Source organism: Eleginops maclovinus, chromosome 23 (assembly GCF_036324505.1).
Source record: "Eleginops maclovinus isolate JMC-PN-2008 ecotype Puerto Natales chromosome 23, JC_Emac_rtc_rv5, whole genome shotgun sequence".
Lineage (NCBI taxonomy): Eukaryota > Metazoa > Chordata > Actinopteri > Perciformes > Eleginopidae > Eleginops > Eleginops maclovinus.
The window spans coordinates 1,837,565-1,862,613 of record NC_086371.1 but is presented as its reverse complement, the minus strand read 5'-3'; the positions used below and the strand labels follow the sequence as shown (position 1 = coordinate 1,862,613).

At 42.3% G+C, this 25,049-nt stretch overlaps 1 protein-coding gene across 1 annotated transcript in view; it reads left to right on the top strand.

Moving 5' to 3' along the window:
• Window positions 1-16,435, top strand: part of LOC134860044 (complexin-2) — a 42,486-nt gene extending 26,051 nt beyond the window's left edge. The window contains exons 2-4 of the mRNA XM_063876885.1: window positions 5,286-5,454; window positions 14,828-15,003; window positions 16,131-16,435. Coding sequence (XP_063732955.1) covers window positions 5,424-5,454; window positions 14,828-15,003; window positions 16,131-16,328 — 405 coding nt within the window. The 5' untranslated portion in view covers window positions 5,286-5,423 and the 3' untranslated portion in view covers window positions 16,329-16,435. The remainder of the gene's footprint in view (window positions 1-5,285; window positions 5,455-14,827; window positions 15,004-16,130) is intronic.
• The last annotated feature ends 8,614 nt before the right edge of the window (window positions 16,436-25,049 follow it).

Sequence of the window (25,049 nt, the reverse complement as noted above, 5' to 3'; positions counted from 1 at the left end):
TGAACACAGTTGACCATTCGACCGCACCCAGAGTCTCCTGGACAAAAGGTCTCACTCAGGCTGATTTCAGAAAGCCATGTTGACGTGGCATTCACAGTTCATTCCTTCAGTTCAATGCTGACAGTAAGAGATTGGCCCTTCTATAGGCTAGAGCAACAGATACTGGTTAAACTAGACTCAGGATGTGGGATCTTCAAGAAGAAACACCACTAGGTTCATTTATTTTATTTTAAGACGTTAAGATGTCTCATTAAACCACTTGCTAACAATTGCCATGTTTAGGACACATACAATGGATAATAATTGTGGTATTAAATGTCTTATTTTACATTAAACAAATCTCTTAAAACCTCTTTCAGGAATTATATCAAAATCCTGTTAAAATACCTAAAATTAGGTGACAGTGTTTAAGGAGTTTTTGCTATAAAGAGATGGATAAAAGACATTTTTATGTATGTTTCTCAATGGGATTTGTGCACAAGAAGGAGCATTTTAAATATAATCTCATCCTTTAGAGCTTAAAGAGAAAATCAGCAAAATCAGAGACACTCTGTTCTGCAAAATGTATTTTTTCCATGTTTAAAACAAGGGAATAACTCTGCTATTGGATCCAGTTTTACTCCTTCATACCGGTTGTACCTCCTGTAATGAACCTGTCATCTTTGAGCTGAAATCCGACACATTTCAAGCTCTCTGTCCTTTTTTCTCACTATAACACTTCTCCTTTGCCTGTCACGAACACGTAGCGTTGACAGGCTCATGTTTGCCTTCCCGAGCTGCTCCCAAAGCTCGTCTCCGGCCGTGAAACTCGGAAACAACTTCCAATTAACGGGATAGGATCAGCGCGGCGTCCTGCCCGGCCCTGATAACATTATCCCCTCGTCACGCACCGCTGCCAGCGCCTGGATTATAAAATTAAAAAGGAAGAGGAAGGAGAAGAAGAAGTGGAGGAAGAAAGGCTGGTGGAGGAGGAAGAAGGAGAATGGTTGGGGGATGGGAGACGATGGTAGGTTGAGGGGGTGGGGGGTGCCCTCGGGTGCTGGCACAGTGCAATGTATGGTATATTTGGCCCAGTGTGAAAGGGAGGGTTATGTAAGGTTTTAAAGCCCCTCCACTGTCAGCAGCATGGAGAAGTTCAGTGTGCAGGGTGAGAGCTGCTCCAGCTTCTCACCAGCAACACCACCCACTGATAGGCTCTTACATAAGGACTTCAATGGAGGGTGGAGGATGTAAAGGAGGCAGGTAGAGTGAGGCCGCTTTTACACCAGCACACGCAGGATTGTTCCTGTGTTCTTCACATGAAGGGGTTTCCAAGATTCTGTTATCCTGGTGCTGTTGTGTTGGAGGGGATCAGTGTGAAGCTAAAGGGAACGATTATTGTTTGCAATCAAAACCATTTAAAAGATATTTAAAAAAGCTGCATAAATATTAAAAAAAGGTTCAAAAAGTATTTAAAAGATGAAGATCAATACATATTTATTTGTATTAATATTATGTAATATTTATAATATAAAAAAGGAATAAATGATGAATAAATATATCAAAATGATTTGAAAAAAGATGAACAAAAATAAAAGAAATATTCAAAAATGATCTAAAAATGTTTTATAAATGTCCAAAAAATATTCAAGAATAATAAAAGAAAATCCATAAAGCACACAATGCTAAACGAAATACTTATTTGGATCAATAAAGTGTATTCAATCTGATATATATTAAAGGAAATCTGTAATAGGACGGTCTATTAAAGGTCTGTTGCACCAGAGATGCTCAGTATGACAAGTGAAAAGAGTCCATAGTAAAATAGAACATACACAATTAAATATCAGTTATAGGACAAAATCTAGGACAGATTCTAGGTTTAATGTCAAGGTTAGTAACTGTTTGCCCTCGATAAAAGTGTGTGTGTGTGTGTGTCTTCTAGATGTTGTTGTCTGACAGCAGCATCTCCCCTTTATTCCATTAGTGTGTCCTTGACTCTGTTTCTGTAATGATAAGAGAAATGTTCTGCTGCCCGACCACAAACACCAGAGGCCACACACACAGACACACACAGACACACACACAGACACACACACACACACACACACACACACACACACACACACACACACACACACACACACACAGACACACACACACACACACACGTCGATCATCTACTGTACTGTGATGTATCACTGTAAGATCTTACTATGAGGTCACGGCTGCAAAAAAAGATGCAGGGGTCGAAGGCTCTTTGCAAACCTCAGTGTGTGTCTTAGTTTGGTGAAATCCATTCTTCTCCTGCTTGCAATTGACAGACACTCAGGTCAACGACACTGTTGTGTACTCACACAGACACACACACATTCATATATGGATTTATTGGTTTTATGCATACACACAAACACTCTTATGTGCGTGCAGAGACAGTTTGCTCTCCTCGCTGAAGGTTAAGTGTGTAGCATTTGTCGTATAGTTTATCAGCTCATATTTGTTAATGAAATCTAGTGAGGTTGTGTCCTGTGTGTGTGTGTGTGTGTGTGTGTGTGTGTGTGCGTGCGCTGCGTGTGCGTCTATGAAAATGAGGCTCTTCAGCCCCTGAGGCGCTCGGTCACAATACAAATGGGTTTTTTGTCCCGCTCGGCCTCTCCTCCCCCGGTTGCCTCCCAGAATAATCTGTTCGGCTCAATCTGCCGTCCCATCCCGTCTCATCCCGTCTCATCCCGGCTCCCGCAAATATTAGCGTTGCAAAATGACACCGGGGTGCAGGGGGGACCTTTTTCAAAATGGAAATGATGTTCTGGTTTGCCAGGTGCAACACTTTGAAGGATTTCACCTTGGTTGGCAGTCGAAGACTTTATCAAAGACACTGCAAGGCCCATAGTGTTCCCTTTAGTGTTCACTTCCTGTCTGTCTTCTTCTGCTGTTCCCTTTAGTGTTTACTTCCTGTCTGTCTTCTGCTGTTCCCTTTAGTGTTTACTTCCTGTCTGTCTTCTTCTGCTGTTCCCTTTAGTGTTTACTTCCTGTCTGTCTTCTTCTGCTGTTCCCTTTAGTGTTTACTTCCTGTCTGTCTTCTTCTGCTGTTCTCTTTAGTGTTTACTTCCTGTCTGTCTTCTTCTGCTGTTCCTTTAGTCTTTACTTCCTGTCTGTCTTCTTCTGCTGTTCCCTTTAGTGTTTACTTCCTGTCTGTCTTCTTCTGCTGTTCCCTTTAGTGTTTACTTCCTGTCTGTCTTCTTCTGCTGTTCCCTTTAGTGTTTACTTCCTGTCTGTCTTCTTCTGCTGTTCGTTCTGTCTGTAGCAAGTTGCATTGAATTGCACAAAAAAGTTGATCAGTGTTTTGGCGACTTTAAGACTCCTTTTCTGTCTTTTTCTACTTCTTACCCTTGAAGACAGTGGTTCATTTATGATATGAGTAATTGAATGTTGCTGGAAGAAATAAATATCACCCAAAACTCAAAATCACTTTCAAATGTGTTGTTTAATGAGCAGTCCACCACACAGTGATTGTATTACCAACTTGGATGGAACACAGGAAGTAGCTCCTGAAACTGAGACTGTGGATCGGGATAGTTTACCAAATATGAATGAGAAAATATGGAGTGGACTCTCTATTGTAACTGAGTAAGTGTGTTTTTAATGTATGTGTGGATATCAGCTGATTTGAGCAAGATGCAGACCTATGTCAGATAAAGTCTGAGTTTGAAGACCACATTGTTTCATTTACCATGACATATTTATCACCAGTCAGCGATGGAAGACGACTGATCCATTGTAATGAGATACAGACAGATGTGGGGCTGTGAGTGAATGGCCTCAGTATTGATCCACGCTCTTCAGCGAATTGGATTCCTGTCTCGGGATGGACAGTGTTAAGAAGATCTCATTATCTGTTGTCTTAACACCAGCATGATCCACTGTCTCGCGATGCCCAAATCACTGTTCAGTGTCGATATTGACATGTTGGAGATGGATTTGCAATTGAAAGATATGTCCTGACCCAGAGCAATTGGTTATACAGGGATATGGAGCTGTAGCATCTATTATCAATAAGTATATGTCTCTGAGTGAAGTTCCCCCTCTGCAAACCGGGGCCTGATTTACAGGAAGTAAAAGTACAAGTACTCAGATCTTGTACTTGAGTAAAGTACAAGTACTCAGATCTTGTACTTGAGTAAAGTAGAAGTACTCAGGTCTTGTACTTGAGTAAAGTAGAAGTACCCAGATCTTGTACTTGAGTAAAGTAGAAGTACTCAGATCTTGTACATGAGTAAAGTACAAGTACTCAGATCTTGTACTTGAGTAAAGTAGAAGTACTCAGATCTTGTACTTGAGTAAAGTAGAAGTACTCAGATCTTGTACTTGAGTAAAAGTAGAAGTACTCAAGTCTTGTACTTGAGTAAAAGTAGAAGTACTCAGGTCTTGTACTTGAGTAAAGTAAAAGTACTCAGTACTCAGGTCTTGTTCTTGAGTAAAAGTATAAGTACTCAGATCTTGTACTTGAGTAAAGTACAAGTACTCAGATCTTGTACTTGAGTAAAGTAGAAGTACTCAGATCTTGTACTTGAGTAAAGTAGAAGTACTCAGATCTTGTACTTGAGTAAAAGTAGAAGTACTCAGGTCTTGTACTTGAGTAAAGTAAAAGTACTCAGATCTTGTACTTGAGTAAAGTAGAAGTACTCAGATCTTGTACTTGAGTAAAAGTAGAAGTACTCAGATATTGTACTTGAGTAAAGTAAAAGTACTCAGATCTTGTACTTGAGTAAAAGTAGAAGTACTCAGATTTTGTACTTGAGTCAAACTTGAAGTACTCAGGTATTGTACTTGAGTAAAGTAGAAGTACTCAGATCTTGTACTTGAGTAAGAGTAGAAGTACTCAGACCTTGTACTTGAGTAAAGTAGAAGTACTCAGGTCTTGTACTTGAGTAAGAGTAGAAGTACTCAGATCTTGTACTTGAGTAAAAGTAGAAGTACTCAGGTCTTGTACTTGAGTAAAGTAAAAGTACTCAGATCTTGTACTTGAGTAAAAGTAGAAGTACTCAGATATTGTACTTGAGTAAAGTAAAAGTACTCAGATCTTGTACTTGAGTCAAACTTGAAGTACTCAGATCTTGTACTTGAGTAAAGTAGAAGTACTCAGGTCTTGTACTTGAGTAAGAGTAGAAGTACTCAGGTCTTGTACTTGAGTAAGAGTAGAAGTACTCTGGTGTTGTACTTGAGTAAATGTACTAAGTTACTTTACAACACTGCATAAAACTACGTGTTTATAAGGTTTCATGGGATGTTTGTTTCTTCTCTCTCAGGTCCAGAAGTCGTTCTTCATCACCACAGCCGAAGGGGAAAGTGAGAAGGCTAAAGACTCCCAGAGATCCCGGTCAGGCGGCTACATGCTCAGCTCTCTTCGGTTTTAAGAAGAACAACCACAGGAATCAGAAGCAACCATGGATTTTGTAATGAAGCAAGCTTTAGGTGGTAAGTACTCTCTTTCTGTGTTGCCATCATGTGGGAACAAGAATCAATTCATTTCTGTTGGAATGGTTTGGAACTGGTGCCCAGTAACGCTGTGTTCTTCTGCTGGTTCCAACTGAATGAAAGGGAGAAAATCTGCCAGTAAATAACCGGCCTCGTTTCAATGTTTGTTTTTGTGGTTGTCCTGAGTTGCATGTTGGAAATTTAGCCCACATTTCAAAAGAACATTATCATTATTAATGATTTGGATTTTGAGCAAATAGCTGCTAAACCAACCCTAGTGTGTTCACAGAGATAATCCACAGAATGTCAGCATGCTAAGCCAAAGGTTTTTCCGTATTTGAGCAACAGAGAGTCACTTAATGGTGTTTATTATACGTCTCAGAAGTGCTATAGACTGCTGTAGACTCTTGTTCAAATCCATCTTGTTTTTGGAGAGCTCCTTAATATATATTTGTAGTGATTCAGGGGAGTTTCATGTTCCACTGGAGATGGTTTCTGGATCCCAGTGTGGCTCGAAAGAGATTGGATATACACTTAAATGATCAAAGTGGTGAAAGTTCGCAAAGCTCAGAAAAAGAGTTAATACCAGCTCTGTTGTGATTGGTCAACTGCTTCAAGATGTCCCGCCCCTTAGCCTATCTCTTGATTGAGCACAAGCCAATAGAAGCACAACTGTTCCTCAGTGATGTCACTATGACCTGGAAGTAAACAAAGGAGTCCGATGGAGGTGTTTCAGGCAGTGTGAGATTTTAGTCTTTGCAGACCCTTTACATGCACACAAACCTACAGGAAAGGGAATACCCCGAAAAGAATAATAGGGCCCCTTTAAGGATGCATCATATGACATAAAGCTGTCACTGTCAGTACATGGATGTATTTTTTAAGTATTTCTGATGTCACACACATAGATGCGCATGTGGCCTTGGCAGGAGTTTGGGATCCCTCCGATTATTGTTTTAATCAAACAACATTACTTTTAAACCTGACGAGCCGAAAGAGGAGGCCGCCTGTATCAGAGATAATAAATGTCAGAATGAAGAATAAAAGGTGTTTACGTTTTGAACCCTTCACAGGATATACTAATCAGCATGATAACGTACTCTTTCTCCTGTCCAGGAGGAATTATTCTGTTCGCTTTGCTTCTGCTTTTCATTCACCCCCGAGGTGATTTCCACTGAGGCGGGACTCATTCAGTGAGAGCGAATATAAAAGGCTGTGTTCCTGGGGGCCTCCAGGGGCCAGGGGTCAATGTCTCCTTAAATCAACCCTCTCATCTGCTTTCATCAGCTCAGTGACCAGCAGAATGGAATGAGATGTATTCCTTTTTATAGCCGACCCGGCCTCTCCCTCTCCCTCTCCCTCTCTCATCCTCCCTCTCTTTATTTTTATTTCTCCCCCGCTCCCCTCATCGCCCCTTTCTCATTTCTTCCTCTCGGTTTTCCCATCGATTCCTCCTTGTTTTATTCCCCTGGTCGCTAAAGCTTTTCCTGCACTTACATTTTTCCTCCTTTGCTTCATTTCTTTCTCCACTCGAGCCGGGGCTAAATTATATTCAGACTAATTGGGTCTGGGCCTTGCTGTTCCCTCTCTCTTTCGATTGGTTCACGTTGACCGCGTTCTGGATCGGTTCTTATTATCCTCCGGGCTGTTTCTGTATTGGGCCTGATTGTCCTTGGCTCCCCTTGGTTCTGGTTCTCTTATCTGAAGTTTTATTTATGGCTGTCGAGTTCAGATTTTCCATGGGTCTTCTTTGATTGACATCCTAAGTCTTGTTTCTAAGCAGCTACCCTCTTTATTTTAAGGACTTGTGGTTGAAATCTTATCAAAACATTTAGGTGTTTGATTCTCCTGAGCTGTAGACAGAATTGAGGATCTGGGAAGATGTAGGAGAAGTACTTGGACTGGTTCTTTTGAAAACTGTAGCTTATCCCAAAGCTTAGCCTGGAGATGGTATCCTCATCTTTAAGTATGGACAAGAAAGGCAATAGGGCTCGGACCTCCACTGAGGCACCTCGATGTGGACAACAGTAGAACAGGATTTGTGTATCCGCCTAACCTGGTTCTGCCAACTGTGGGCCTAAAATATTTCTGCTTTATTTCATCCGTTGACGGCTAGCTTTCTCCGATAGAGCGGTGCAGAGATGACGTATTTTTTTAGGACCCTTTTCCATTGGATTTCGGTATTTTGCAGAAAATAAGCTTTTACAGGCTTGTAACTAAAGAAACAATTGACTTTGAGACGAGGAAACCCTAGCTTAATGCTAACTCATTGTCATGTTTAAGACTCTTCTTGTACCGCTCTCTTGGCCCAGAGACAGAAAGAGAGTTAACTTGACACCAAAGTGGCCAGAACTGGATCCCGATACTTTGTCTGGTCCTGGTCTGGCTACACATTTCATCAAGCCCTTGAATTTGCACAGATAAAAGTACTTCCAAACACCGTTAGTCTGGGTTTACTCCATTGTTTTATCCTCCTCCTTTCCTTCCATGCTTTCCTCTTTCCTCTGTGCTTGGTGAAGGCCTGGCATTGGGTAATCCCCCTGCTCCACATTGCTTGATCTCTCTCTCTCTTCTAATTCATCCTTTAGTCCCATGGGCTTTTTGCAATTTACTCCATCCATCTCCACTCAGTCCACCGTCCTCCCCTCAAACACTTTTTTCCTTCCTTCTTTGAAATGTGCGAATTGGGCATTGTTCCCTCCTCTTTTAATTTGAAGTATCCCTCTAATCCTGGATCTCATAGCTTTAATTACATTCCAAGAACAACTTACCCTCTGTTATCTATCTCTCTCTTCCATCTTTACTTCCTTGCACGCTATAGTATGCCAGTTTACCAGTCCATCCATCCCAGAATGACGCCTTGTAATTTCCCTCCTGTCAACGTGCCGTGACCTTTTCTCCTGGAACAGACTGGCATTTATTTCATTGGGATCCAGCTGGCCATCCATGAATACACACACACACACACACACACACACACACACACACACACACACACACACACACACACACACACACACACACACACACACACACACACACACAGATGAGATTTCAGTTTGGTGTTTTGTCCCAAGGGGGAACAAGTGCATTTTGAGATGAAGTGTCCTCCAGCCAATGGGAGGCCGGTGTTTGGGTGGGCGTGTCAGGACGTCAATCAATCAACAACCAAACAAAAAATGTCACAAACAGGAACCCAACACCGTAGTCCTCAACACATTCACTCCATCCAGTTAAGCTGCACTCAAACTGTTATTCAACTAAACCTGACACACACACACACACACACACACACACACACACACACACACACACACACACACACACACACACACACACACACACACACACACACACACACACACTAATGTCGTTAGTCGTAGGGCAGCTCCAGAACATTTCATCGGTTCAGACTCAGGTATAGATTTCCGCCGCGGGCCTCAGATTGTATTTACTGGGGGTTTAATTAGAAATCGGATTCATGTGAGTTTCCATGGTGTGTCAGATTAATCAGTCCGGGACAGGAGAGGCGGATCTATGGACTCTGTTTGGGAACCTGAAATGCAACAATACATTTGAAGACAGCAACACTTGACTCCTCTCAACAGGTTAAAAAGGCTGTCTTAGGTCGGGACAGGATACCTCTAGAACTGTATTAACCGAGTAGTAGTCAGACCATCTTCATTTTCCAAAACATGCATAAACATTTCTCATTATTTTGGATAAAATGAATAGTTAGGTATCTTTGCATTTACACATTTCTAATTCAAATCATTTGGAGTGCAAAGGGACTCAAGACCACAGCGACAGACACAGCCACAACTCAGGACCAAAGACTCAGGCCCAACGACTAAGGCCCAACAACTCAGGACCACGACTCAGGATCCACGACTCAGGGTCCAACGACTCAGGACCAACGACTCAGGATCCAACGACTCAGGATCCAACGACTCAGGACCCACGACTCAGGACCATGACTCAAGAACACAGCGACAGGCACAGCCAAGACTCAGGCCCAACAACTCAGGACCACAACTCAGGACCACAACTCAGGACCACGACTCAGGACCACAACTCAGGACCACGACTGAGGACCACGACTCAGGACCACTATCATCCTGTCTACTGCATAACTCCTTATAATTTCCCCAGTCCCAACACAAAAGAGACTCTCTTTTATGTTTAATGACCTGAGCATATCCCCTCTCTCTCTCTCTCTCGGTCTCTCGGTCTCTCTCTCTCTCTCTCTCTGTCTCTCTCTGTCTCTCTCTCTCTCTCTCTCTCTCTCTCTCTTGTGAACTCTCTACATTCACATGAGTAAAGATCAGGGTTAATTTAAATTACTAAAAAACTCAAGGGACTTTCCAGAGACAAGTACTAGTCCTGTGCCGCCCTTCCAGAGATGGAGCATGATGAGATAGGGGATGTGAAACGAGCGTAGTACCACAGGCCTCGTCTCCAGAAAGGTGACATAAAAACATTTATTCTGTCCCCAATATGTACCGCCGGCCCACAGGATATCAAACGGGAGAACACCTCGCCTTTTCTCATAAAGAAGGGACATAGTGTATCTGTACGATCAGCCGGATCTGGTCCTGACCAGCGGATCGGCTCCCTGTTTCATTTCCTGTTCAGGCGGGTTGATGACGAGCAGGAAGGTGTGATAACAGGAAGGTGTATCAGATAACCACAGAGTCACTGGGTTTATGTGGGTTTGGATTTTGTGTTTCTTATCCCGAACATCTGATCGATGGGGCAGCTCTGTCCGCCAGTGCAGGCGTTTATGTGACTTATGGAGGTCATATATTATTCAAAAGAGCTCCATTTTTCAAACCCCTCCACCCCGAACAAGCACTGCCATCCATCAGAGGACTCAATGGTCCGTGCTGCATCTCCGAACCCTCCTGATTTCCTTCTTCACTCATGAGCACAAGTTTCCTCCCTAAAGTCAATCTCTTTTTTTCCTTTTCTTGACAAGAACATCTTTTATTTGTGGAATTATAGATGACAAAGATACCCATAAACGTCTACAAAGAGGAGCAGACAAACCCACCGCCAACTCCCAACAGTTATATGGTACCCTGAGTGTAGAGAAAGCTGATTTGTTGACTCATCCCGGGATACATAAGAGGTTTTTTTTAGAGTTCATAACAAGAAATCTGAATTAACGCGACGTTTATAAGCTAGTTTGAGTCAGATTTCTCTGCTGGGCGGTCACCATCATGCCACTGTATCTCCATCTCTTTAAATGTGGAGCCTTTGTGTGTGAATCCCCCTGTGGCACAAAGACGTGACCCATGGAGAGACTGAGTGAAGTAATGAGCGATTGAATGCACAATAAGAGGACCGGGGCCGTTTGAGCACTTGCCCCGAATTGCCCACTTTTGTCTGTGGTTGGAAATCTGTGAGCCGGCCTCTAATGGACTGTCGGAGAGGGAGGAGGTGGTGGAGGGTGAGGAACAGGAAGCAAAGGAGAGAAAAGAGGGAGGATAGACGGGTCTTAACTGCAGGGAAGTTAAAGTGGTGGCTGTGGTGACAGAGTCGAACGCTGGAGATAAATCCTGTTTGAAAGGAACACAAACAGTACATGAATCGAGAGGAGCATGAAATAAAGCGTGTCTTGCCGTTAATAGAGGAACAGCAAAACAGAAGGTTAAGGAAAGGAGCCTCAGAGGACACAAGTGAAGGACGGAGGAAGGGTAGATGATTGAACATGTGAAGGGTAAACACACCGACGGGTTAAAGAGAAACCGCTCTCAGGAGAGTGGAGTGAAAATGACTTTCCTTTTACTGTCTTCAGCTTGTTCTCCTCGGGTGAACCAGCACCTCCTCCTCCTGAGGATTCCTCATTCATACAGAGAAGGCAGCAATGGATTACATGTAACAGGGATTACATCATCAGGATATCTATAAACGCGTACTGCCTGATTCTGCTTCATGGCTTTCTCTTTCTTTGGTTCATTTGTTCTGTTTCTAATTCCGCAGGTGAACCTTCATAGCATAGTGTGTGATGAAAATATAGACCAAATCGACGCAGGTTGTTTAGTTAAGACCTCTGCCTATAGTCCCACCTATACATTTGGTTGAGATTCAGACTGAAAATGTGAAAGCTTGGATCAAATGTTAGTATGAAAGGGCCCTTAAGACATCTGCTGGCAGGCTCCGACAGTACAGGGATTTCAAAGTTTGTAATATCTCAAAAAAAGTCGAAGTGATTGCCTTAAAATTCTGTACCAATATTCTTGGTCCTCAGAGGATGAATCCACGTGACTTTGGGGACGTCCTTCAGTTCAAACACGAGGCGACAGCTTTGTTTGAAAAGGATTTCCGGCAGAAGTAATGACTACTTAACGTTAGCATGCTATCAAACTAAACTGTTTATCTAAAACAATCAGAAGAATAAAAACTCTGAGTCTACAGCATGGACAAACTAAGTGTAATTTACCGAAATCATCTTTGTTTCAATTTCCATTGTTTGCTTGAGCCACAGCGCACCTATAACACACTGACTCTGCTCATATGTGTCCTTGCTCTTGAGATGTTTACACACACACACACACACACACACACACACACACACACACACACACACACATACACACACACACACACACACACACACACACACACACACACAGTTCCAGTACCAGTACATATGTTGTACTGAGTAAAACCCAGCAGACGGTCTGACCTTAACCCGACTCTGCAGTGAGTCGTGGGGAGCGCCCCCCCCCCACACACTCCCCCCAGCTGAGTGCTAATTTGTCATCTTCAGGTTTACTGCCACCACACAGCGCTGCAGGGCAATTAGGAACGCAGTATGAGTCGGCCCCTCCCATCTGAGAGGGAGTCCTTAAAGCCACACTCCTTCTGAGTACAGAAAGGTTCTCCTACAGCTCCAGTGTGCTGAAAGAGTCAGGCTTTTATATGGAAACATTACATTAAAAGACCCAAATACTTCTGTGGGGGCTGATAGGGTCGCCGATAGGGTCGCCGATAGGGTCGCCGATAGGGTCGCTGATAAATAGTGATGACTGGACCGTAAATGCTTATTGGACTTCCTGTCTTTAAAAAGTATGTTTCAGTCATGTTTTCAAACCAGAACCTCCACACTGCAGTCCGTGGAGGTTCTGGACTAAAGCTAAACCAACCCTAACCCTAACTATAAACCCTAATCCTAATTACAATTGCCAATTTAAAATGAACACCTTTGATGTCATGTGATCCTTACAGTCAGTAAGTCAAACACTATTTTCGATTTAATATCTGGAGTGAGACCAGGATCGAGTTAAGGGTGGCATCCTGATTATTTTCTAAGCAATTAACCACTAAATGAGTGTCATTAATGGCTTCATCTGTACAATATCAGAACATTGGGTAAATTGGTAATGGCACCTATTATGCATTAGATTTGATGCAAACAATGTCTCAGGTAACAGTTGAACAACGAAAGAAAAAGCTGTGCAGTTCATTTCATGAATCAAAACATTTTGACTTATTGGTTGCCGTTAAAGTCAGAGGATTACCGACGTCATTGAGATTCAACCCCTTTGGGACCAGGATTACCCGCACCTCAATTTATCTGTGAGGTTTTGTTACAGCAGCACCAAGGATCAACATTTGCTGCCCTCAAGAGAGAGTGAAGAAGGAGCAAAATGGCATGAGTTAACCAGATTCAATATCATTCACTCTGCCCATCTTTAGCAGGAGAGTACACTGTCTGCTGGCAATCGAAGATCTGATGTCTTCTCAGTCGATGCTTCAGCTGAATTTTAATTATACCATTAAACTATTCACCCATATTCTATGTCATTTACCTGGTGCTTTTATCCAAAGCAACTCATCGATACCGGAGACTCTTGCCTACTGGAGAACCTTGGGGTTAAGCGTCTGTTCCTCAAGGACACTTTGACATGTTGGCTGGGGATTGAACCAGCTATCCTTCAATTAACAGAGACACATTCCCCCCTTGAGCCACAGTTGCAGTTGGTTTACACAGCAGAAAAGCACACATTGTTGTGTCCTCTCCCGGAGTGATCTCCTCGGCGGTGAAACATATCTTGTCTTTATTCCGGCTCTGCTAAAGAAAGACGCTGGACGCTAAAGCAGTGGGACAGCCGGGCCCTCCTCCTCCCATCAGCGCCTGAGAGGAGGATCAATACCCAGATGCAGTTTTCCCTCAGCTGGAGGATCAATAATTCATACTCGCTCAGGTGGTCCTGTATTTACTATTGATCAGACGGAGGTAACCGCAGCAATATCGATAGGCCGGAGGGAGTTGCTTTCACGTCTAGAAAGCTGCCTCTGTCACAGATGAAGACGTTTGGGAGAGAGGCAGCAAGGCATTAAACCAAACATCTAGACAACCTGCAGATCGGTTCAGTTCTTTATCTACGCAGGGTCATATATTTTAGGCAAAAGTAACAGGCGGACAATTTTAACCGGTGTAAAAGAAAGAGGAAGCACTTTTCTTCCAAACGTACCTTCTTTACTAAATGAAAAGCAATGGCAACTCTTTTGTCACCAATTCACCTTCACCGTTTTTTCCCCAGAAATCTGACTTTAATCGAAGAAGTAAAAAACGAAATCCTTTTTGGGAAAAATCCAATAAAGATGCCACATGACAAAATGTCCCTAATCCTCTTCCGTAGAGTTACAAAAACAAACACATTTTAGACATTTTTTTGACCATTAAGGGTTCCATTTTCCTCTTCTTATCCCAATGAATTGACTCAATATTTAAACACTTGTCCAACTCCAGAATTCATCTCCTCATCATGTAGAAAATTGCATTTCTTTGGCTTTTCATTGTACCTTCCATGTCCTTTCAGCTGAGAGTCCTACCTCTTTATCTGTGGCAGAACCAGACTCCCTGTTCAATTGCATTCAGATTTCTCTTCACATCTTAATTACTGTCACACAAAACCAAGTGTGTTAATCTTTGAATAATACTTCAGGTGCATGAGGGTGAATATCTGGACAGGTAGCTCCGACAGACGGCCGACACCAGATGGAAGAACGTCTCTTCCTCTGTCTCAGTGTGTCTTTGAAGTTTTTCCAGCTGGCTCTTCCTCTTCTTCCGTTTTAATTTCCGAGACGCCTCGAGGATCTGTACCCGACATCATCCTCAGAACTGCTTACACAGGGTTTTCATTGTTGACTGTGATAGACGTGGGAGTTTGTGTACATATGAAGTAGGTTCCTTATGTCTATCTGAATCCAAAGTGACAAAGGAATCAAAGCACTTTCCCTCTGGGTGTCAGAATCAGATCCGCAGTTGTTCCTTGTGTCTAAGAGAATCAGCAAAAGGTTCAAATATTCAGCAATAAAACACGTGTTGACCTCCAGTGTGTGCATCTGTTTTTCTGTTCAGGGGCCACCAAAGACATGGGTAAGATGCTCGGCGGGGAGGAGGAGAAAGATCCGGACGCAGCCAAGAAGGAGGAGGAACGGCAGGAGGCGCTGAGGCAGCAGGAGGATGAAAGGAAGGCCAAACACACCCGCATGGAGGCCGAGAGGGAAAAAGTACGGCAGACCATCAGGGACAAGGTAGGGAAGACTCCTCCGGTTCGACGAATGCTTCCCCTTTAAAAGCAACACGATGCTGCAGAGGAAAGGAGAAGTCTGTTTCTAGTCCTGTTAATATGCTTCAAATAGAGAGCAGGCCTGTAGAGTTCACCAAGTACCAACCAAGTCTAGGACCTTATGCACCAACTAACAGACTTTAAAAAACAAGTCCCGTGATAAACATGATTTTAGAGCTGACTTTTCACAAGCTTTACGGAGTTACGGTTATTGTTACGTTCCCTTCTAAACTAGGGTTACAAAGGGGAGCAACAAGATATAACATAACCGGGAGAAAAGAAAGAGAGAGGAAACTGATTTCTAGAACCTGAAGATAATGTTTGAATGAAACTAATGAAGAGGGCTCCCTAGCAGAGTTGCACAATAAACTTAAAGGAAAATAAGAACAACTTCCTGATGAAAGGAAGAGACAAAAGCATGCACGGATAGAGCACGATCCAAACACAGAGACCACACACTGCCCGAAAGTCTTAATACAAATTGGGAATTCTGAGCAAAAAGTCAGGATTCATTTCTAAGTAAAAAATGATTACATTTCTTGGGGTGAACGACTCCAGAACTACCTCAGAATTCTGCGTTTTTATCCCCGAAAATGTGTCACTTTTTGTCAGAGTTAATTTCGTATGTGGCCCTTTCTTCCTCCGTATATTCTTCTATTAAATAAACTTCAATATTTAGATGTTTTATTACCGTATGCACAGCTTGGTTTTGCCAATAAAGTCACAGGGTTCTCCAACAATGAAACTTACTAAATACTTTAAACTAACAAGATAAATATCGTGCAAGAGACACAATGGTGCAGGGGAAATGGAGCAATAAGTAGACCTTATTTGCTAAATCTTCAGTAATCTAGTATTGTTTTTGAAGAATTTCATTCCCTGCATAATCCAAAGACTTTCAAACAGTATTCAGGTTTTTATATTACACTGAAACTTGAATGAATTTGTTCATTTTTCCACCCAAAAAAGTTCCAACTCTGCAACTGTTGATCAAAAATTCTTTGGAACTGCAGCTAAGCTAACTGCTATGCTATATGTTTCTCCTTCACCTTGACGTGTCCTTCCCTGCACCTCACCCCTCTCTCTCTTCAGTACGGGCTGAAGAAGAAGGAGGAGAAGGAGGCGGAGGAGAAGGCGGCCATGGAGCAGGCCTGTGAGGGGTCGCTGACTCGCCCCAAGAAGGCGATCCCGCGGGGGTGCGGAGACGACGACGAAGAGGACGAGGAGAGCATCCTCGACACCGTCCTCAAGTTTCTGCCCGGACCTCTCCAGGACATGTTCAAGAAGTAAAACAACAACAACAACAACAAATCAAAACGAACCCTACATTCAGGGTCCAGTCTGGCCTGGGGAGGTGGGGATCTCTCTGTGGCCGGACTGCCAGGGTTGCAGGAGAGACTGGGGGGGGGTGGGGGGTGGGGAGGGGGGTAAGGCAGGGTAGAAGTAGGAAGTTGAAAGTGGATTGGGGGGGTGTTTCTTGCCAAACTGTTAGAGGCTACACACTGCCTTTCTAGAAACCGTTTATTCTTTTCTACTCCTCGACGATTGCGTCATTCCCCCTCTTTTGTTTGCCAAATTGCCGTACAAACGTTCAACTGCCACTCAGCACATTTCTTACGACTTAGTACGTCTTTTTGTCCTTTTTCTCGTTGCTATTTTTACACCTGTTGAGATCAGACTTTGTTGGATTGGTTGGCTGTGATCTGTTGACAGGCGATGGGGACCGATGGAGACCAGTATTCCCTTTTAAAGACGGACAGCGGACACTTCTGTCCCCATGCTTCTGTGGTTCTTCACACGGCACTGCCACCATGTTTTCCAGTAGATGGAGCATGTTTCTTTCAGTGAGTGTTTTCTACTTTTATGAAACCTTGTGTAGGTCTTTATATTGAAAAAAAAATAAATCTGCATTTGAGTTTTTAGGACATGTGCCTTCATACCATCTCCTCCAGCAGAGGAATTGTAAACGAGGGTTTCATTTTGCGTCAAACAGGTGTACAGTTGTTGGAAGACATCGGACACTGGGGTTTCCAGAAGCCACTACTTCTGGAAACCCCAGAGCAAGTTTTGAAAGCCCACAAAGAGATTCAAAAACACAACTCACGGTTACCAAAGTCTCCCTGAAGACCTGTCTGCTGAAGAATAGTTTAATATCCTTCCTAAATCAACCTCTAGATGTACAAAGGTCAGCTAGTTAGACTGCCAACATGCTGGGAAAGCAACATTTAAGATCTCCAACGTGTCACAAACTCATGTCAATATGTGGACTTTCAATCACAAGTATTTTGGGATAGTTTTTCGTATCATCCGTTCAAGCAAACAAGACTCTTTGTACTTGTTTGAATCATTTGAGGTGGTGCGTCCCCATAGACAATCAATAAAGCATTGACCACTGCAGTAGTTGTCATTTCCTGCCATCCCATCTATGATTGGTTCAAAGTGGGTTCAACATGAAGCCCTGGAGTGTCTCGATTTATCCACGTCTTCTTTATCCTTTTTCTTCTTCACACATGGATGCAATGCCAGGGAATGTCTGCTTTTGATTTACTTTTCTTATTGGGAATGTGCTGCCAATGTATTTCGACGCAACCAAGCTTATGATTTCCTTTCTCGATGAGCTCACCTTTCCCCCAACATCCTTAATTTGATCATCAACATCGAGACCAAAGAAAATACTGGTGAGATCATACTCTTTTGTCACCGCCAAATAAAAAAGACGTGCATGCCCATTGGTTTTTTATTGTCCGTGCAATACCTGCAGGAGCATCCTGTCCAGAGTGTGCATGCGTCCCAAAGACCACCACTAAACGAAAAGTGTTTCATGGCTAAAAAAGAAATAGATACTTTCACTGAAACCTGTAAAGAACGGTTTGAGAAGCTGAGTCTTTTCGGCTTCCTGAATCCTTTAATCCAACATGGTGATTTGTCATAGAGCATCAAAGTAGACGTGCTGTAAATGGAAACAATCTCTATTTAGTGAAACTGCCGGAATATATAGACGTTTATCGGTAAGCATGTGGGTTATTCCTTAATGACCCGGGGGTTTTTCAGTGGGTAGTTATGCGACGATTTACGATAAACACACCTTTCCATGAGTTTAAAAAAAGAGTTGTCTCAAAGCACGATAAAAACACCTCCTTTTATTTTCCATTTTCTAGCTCAGATAGGACTTTCCACTAGACAAAGCCATATCGTTTAGATCGCAATAATTACTTAAAATGCTAAAAAAAAGGAGAATATTTCCACATTGAAAGTTTGTTTTCTGTAGAAACAAATCCTCATTTCTGTTCGTAGAGTCCTCACCGTTCCTGTACCTTTAAACATGTATGCTGATGTATACGCAAAGAAAATGTTCCGTAAAAAAAGAAGCCTTTGTTATAACTGTCTCTGTGTACTACACGTGTAAGTGTGTGTGTGTGTGTGTGTTTATATGTGTGTGTCTTTCTACGTGTCTGTGACCATGTTGTTAATCCATGTAGTCCCGTATAAATGTGTCTTTGAACTATTTTGTGCACAGGCAGAAGCTATGGGTGCCTCCCTGGTCGTGCCACGTCTTACACGAGTTATACTTAACACATTCCTTTCAAATGTTGAGCATGCAAAATGTACGTAGAGAAGAGAATACACCAAATATCAAAAGATACAACAAAAAGTTGAAGACAATTTCCCTGTTTCTGTACGAGGCTCCAGGCAACAGAATCCGTGCTTCGGATCCAGAGCGATCGGTCGGTCGTTGGGGTGTTTAGCGTTCGATGTTTTTGGTTGTCTGAGGTTAGCTTAGGGTCGTGATCGCACGGGAGCTTTGTGCATCAGCTAAGATACAAAAACGTCTGGAGAGTCGCCTGCCAAAAGCTCTGGAGCTGTTCTATCCATCCGGTTTATAGTAGATGTAGCTAGCACAGAGATTAAGTCGTCAAAGATGTGAGTTTGCAGAGTCAAGCTGCTTTCACATGATAAGGGGTTTGTTCTTTGCTAACCACGAGGTTGGGTGCAGAATCGTGCAGGAAAAACAGCCAGTAAATGTAAGTTTGATGGTGTATGCAGCTAGCGAACGCTGTGATGTGATTCATTTGTGCGTCAAAGTGTCAGCGATAAACTAGGGCAAAGTTTAAGTTATTTGAACCTTGACGGCACCGCTCAGTGACAATTTTCAGTGGTGTGCGACGTCGATTATAGCTCTCTCGCTACAGACACACAGCGACAACGTGAGCACAGAGCTATGTTAGCGCATATCAGGTGAATACAGCTTAAGCTCTTTAGAAATTCTGTGGAAAAGCTTCTTGATAGGATCTCTGACATTGGCGTAAAAACGTCTTATGTCAACTACTTTCTGATCATTTGATAAATTGCTCATTGGCACCATTGTTATCTACGGTGGCTTCCTTAAGAGGGGGTTGGATATGTTGGGTGCAAAACATTAAGGTGATTTCCTACTAAATATGATGCAGAGGTCCTGTGTGATCACGCCTTTAAGACATCATCTCTTAGTTAGTTGAAAGCTTGAAGGCTTTTAAACACTAAATGGGGGGCGTGCAATTTAAAGAAAAAAGAGAGGTACTGTAACTAAAACAACCTAGGTCTAAAGAGAAATTGATTTCAATGTTAAATGCAGCGTTCTTGTTTCAATGCTTAACAATCCATGAGTTGATTTAGCAGAATCACCTTCATGTATGACATGAAGACAGGGATTACTACACTCCCTCCAACAGCATGTGGATTAAGTTCATCCAAGCCTTGTTTCTCCCGGCTGGAAAGAGGAGACATAGATCCTGGACTAGTCTTAATTCATGGCCTCTTCATGGAAGGTACAGCCATACATCCTGTGTGTGTGTTCAGTAGTCTCTCAGCGGGACTCGTCTCGAGGCGTCACAGCTTGTGAACTGCCTTTGATAAGGGCTATTACCATGTCTGTCACCTGTGTGTGAGGTTAACTCATCTGTCGCTCGTCCCCGAGTGAAGTGTCAACGTTTTAATCCATCCTAGTTGCATGAGTGTGTAAAAGTGTTTGTCGAGCGACACGTAAAGAGAAATCCTTGGTTGAACAGAGTGGTGCAGTGATGATGAGGCAAACCGAAAGCTCCCCCGACAAAAAACTATGGGAAATTAGGATTTGATTTTGGAATTTCGCAGAAAATAACAAACGTTATGATACTTAAGCTAAAGGAGGCTAATGTTGGGCTATAAAGGAACTACAGCACGGTCACATGACTTCAGGTCTCCACCGCTAAGCTAAAGGCAGCTAACGTTGGGCTATAAAGGAACTACAGCACGGTCACATGACTTCAGGTCTCCACCGCTAAGCTAAAGGAGGCTAATGTTGGGCTATAAAGGAACTACAGCACGGTCACATGACTTCAGGTCTCCACCGCTAAGCTAAAGGCAGCTAACGTTGGGCTATAAAGGAACTACAGCACGGTCACATGACTTCACGCCTCCACCGCTAAGCTAAAGGAGGCTAACGTTGGGCGTGTTGACGTTTAGTCGTCTTATTTAGACACTTGTTAGCAACCGCTGTTTTTAAATTCCCCAGTGGGGTATTTACTGACGTATGTTCTGTCATATAATATGTCATTAAAGCCAAAAAACAACAAACCATTGACTTTGAAACGAGGGAATTAGAGGTGATAATGGGCTGACTCATTCCCTGGTTTGATGACTCATTCCTGCACCACTCTGTAGATGATAGTTAGAGAAAGGGGAAGTTGGAGGTTGTAAACTAGTGATGATTTTACATGGATTATATTGACTGTATATTTTCTTAACTAAAGCAGAAGTGGGTGAATGAGGGTAGATTTAAGCAGGAGAGGGAACAGGAAGCACCCAATCCTGGCCGGTGTTCAACTGGATTATCAAAGCATCTTCTGTTGTCAGGAGCCCGGAAACACTGAGAACCACAGTCCATCCTTTCCCCCCTAAAAAAAAGCAAAGATGCTCCCCTAGGTTTGGAGATATCTCATATAAACACGGGATCATTTACTCTGGCCGTGTGCAACATGTTTACTTCTTAAATATAACTATGAAATGCAAAGAGGAGAGGTTGAGAGGAGAATTTTAAAACCTTTAAACTTTATCGTTCCTCCAAACCAAGGCTGGACTGTTTAACACTGAACACTGTAACGATGTCATGCCATTTGTCTTCTTCGTGACATGTTTCATTATATTGTGACTGCCATGCTGAATCCTGCCTTTCAATCCGGTGAGCGCGTCTCGCTCGGCAAAAGCTCGTCTTCTCACCACGTTTACGTTTCCCTCCAGTGAAAGACGAGACTTCTGGGGCGAGCGCCGCTGTCACTGCGAAACGAAAACCAATCTCTTTAAATACATTCCAGTCTTTGTGGCGTTTTGCACTTGAATACATGTTACACTTACAATGGTTATGGCATCTCTTCAACTACCTGTAATTCTTTTTCTACCGACCGCCAGCCCCTCTAACAACGGTAAAGTTAAAAGGTGTGAGAGGTGAGGAGCTCCACCGCAGTGAGCGGGGTTAGATACCTGGCAGCAATCCCTTTAGTCCGCGCATTTGTGCCGATCGACGTAATCGGCGCCGTTCACAGTTTGCAGATGATGTTAGCGTTTCTGTTGCTGAGCTAGCTCTCTTTACTGGGGGGTCTGCAAGACATGAGCTGTGTCTCAATTAGGACACTTTTGTACTGATGTATGGTGCTGTGATATTGTCCCATTAGGCAAGTGTGGAACGCTGCTAACACTTAGCGTCGTAGCATCTTGGCTATTTAGCATACGCTGCGGTTACAGTTGCTCCAATAAACACAGCGCTATAAAAGTAATACAAGTTATTCATCTGGCTTTTTTTCCACTATTTATTAAACATACTATACTAGTGTCAAACAGAAGACACAGTTCATTGTATTTGGTTAATAGAGCAGTCTGTAATGATTCACATCCACGATGGGCTAGCTAGCTTAGTGGCTAGGTAGCTAACAACAGTGATAGCACACCCCCATGTCAACATGTACTTTACTAAGTGTTCGCAGTGCACCACTTCAGTGTACGAGCAGAGAGGATTGAGACACAGCAATGGACTACAGCAGATGTTGGAAATCATTAAAAAAGGGAATGGAGTTTTCTAAAAGTTCCTTCATTTGAATCAAAAGGTTTTTTTTAATTCAGGGTGAAATCATTTCAGGGTGCAGAGGTTAAGAATGTAAAATATGAGTTATTATGCTATTTGTTCCTTAATTGCATGTCATATACTATGTGTGGAGCCCAATCACTGTAAAACGGTCTCATCAATGGAATTGAATCATTCTTTTTGGAAATTAAATGCATAACACTAATTAAAAACAGGTTTATAAAAAGCTTCTGCTGTTTCTCATTCTCTTTATTCAGTGTGTTCTGTTACTATTTGGGGTTTTGCCTTTCCTGTGGGTTTCTGTGCATGTAAACGGTCTGCACAGGCTAACATCGTAGTGACAGTGCAAATATGAAACCTGAAAATGAGCACAACAGGGACCCTTGACAGTTTTAATGATTGATTTTCTCGTAAACAATTAGTTTTAAAGGACTAATCCATTAATTGTTGCAGCTGTAATGTCAACTACTTATCATCCATGTGTAAACAGACAGGTTACAACTCAAATTAAGCTTGAATTGATGCATTTGTCACATCCAGTTGGATAATCTGGTAGATTTATACGTTATAAGGGGCTAGGAATGTTGAAATTATTGACCCACCAAAGCAGATGATAGTTTTCAGTCCCTCCATTAGAAAATGTCTTTACAAACCTTCCTTTTATTGTGTGTGTAAGGATATTAAACACAGTGTTCTCGATGTGAAAGGTAAAGGTAGTGCAGTTACTATAACACCTGTTCCTATTTTTTATAAACGGGTTCAGAAGGAAGACTGAAATGTGTGTTCAGAGGCTGTTCATTCATTTGACTCTTTTGCAGTGACACCCTGGTTCACACACACACACACACACACACACACACACACACACACACACACACACACACACACACACACACACACACACACACACACACACACACACACACACACACACACACACACACACACACACACACACTCCACCTGCTGCTCTTTTACAGCCTTGTTAATCCTGAATGAAAGACTCGGTGACAGATTAGTGTGTGTGGGCCGTTTGTAATTTCCAGAGACATTTACACTCCCCTCGTTCAGGGGCTTTGAATGACTGACGGCGGGGAGGGGGTTTAGTGTGTGTGAGGAAACTCAACACAACACATTTATATGGAGAGAGAGGGGCGCTTTTTATTTCAGGTTATGCTCACAGCTAACGGGGACAACAATGTGTGTGTCGTAGTTGTGTATTTGAATCTATTTCCATCACGTGTATACTCTGTGTTTCTTAGAATAGCTATACAATTTGTTCTCTGAGCAAAATACCAAACCGTCCTGAGGAAGCATGACATGTTTCTGTGGAAGGTCATCTGACAGTACACGGCTTAGCGTAAATTAAATTGACAAAAAAGGAGGAATATTTTGAACCAAATTGGCTTTAAATTAGCTTTTTTCTGTAAAGCTAAGACATAGCATGTAGCAGGTGGTATTAGCTTCCTGCAGATGTATTTCTATTATCACACATGTTGGGAAAATAAGTAACAAGAATATCTCAGTACTGAATACACAAAGAAACTCTTGCATTCATTTTGTGTAGGAGACATTCATGCATGTGTGTTAATTGGACAAAACTGCTATATCAATCAATGTACTGTAACTTGAGCCACAAATCAAGATAATGCCACGTGTTTGACAGCATTGGGTAGTTTTACAGAAGAGAAGCTGCATTAATGTGTTTCAAATTGCTCTGTACAAGTCTGCCGCCTGCTGGATGTAAGGAGCTGGTGCAGCCTACACCAACACGACAAATTCAGCTGAAGTCTAAAAAAGGAAGGACAGACTTTTGAGAAAAATGAATGCATATTTTCATCGGTCCCATGAAGGCCTTCTGGTTTCAATAATTGTACGGTAACATGTAAACATTTCTATAACTTTTCAAAGATTTCTTTTCAACTTTCCATCCCATTTTCGATTTACTATCGACTACAACTGTTTTCTAAATGCTGTACTATTCATTTTGGTTTTTACATATGATGCTGTAACTTTTTTTTTAACATACATATAACAATTAAAAAATGTTCTGACATTCAATACTTAGTTCTTTTTTTTTCGAAATACTGTAGGAAGACTTTTCTGGACATACGTTACATTTTTTTTACGATTCCTTAATTTACTTTTCCCGGATTTATCATACTATGACTTCAGACTAGTTTTTTTACTTACTGTACCATGTCTTTATATTTCAACAAACCAAACATGTTCAACAGAACACAAATAAAACTCGTCTTTTTGGATATTTTTTCGACCGACTATAAAAAGACATTTGTCTGTATTATTTAAGACGTCCTGAACTATGACTTTCTCTTTTAACCGACTTTGATTTAGTTTGTCATACTATGACCTTTCCATAAACCCTTTTCAACATATTGGGTGGGTCTGTCTCAGTGGGATTGTGCGCTTAACAAATAACATGTTATGTAGAGTTGTACTCTGACTAATATATGAGTACTACTTTCTTATCTTACTTATTTTTTTTAACCTTTTCAGACATTTTATAGTTTATATTTATTGACATACAGGTCTATGACTGAACACTCATGAATGAAAGCATTTTAAGAATTATTAAGGTTTCTTTATCAGACTTTCTTGGATCTTCCACCAGCAGAGCAGCAGTTTTAGTGTATAGAAACACTGTGTGTGTTGTGAAGCGCTGCCCTCTAGTGGACACTGAGCGACACCACAGGCCGACTCAGGTCAACTTACAAAACACAGAGAGTAGGTTCTGTTATCAGCTGTCTGCAGGCAAAGGGCCAACCCAGACTGCGTTACACCATGAAAACCAACAGCATGTAAACACTAAAGATAAAAGGGTTTATCTGGCGATGACTATTCATCACGCCGCTGTCACAGACATCGTTCTGAGAAGAGCGGGTTCACAGAAACACTCG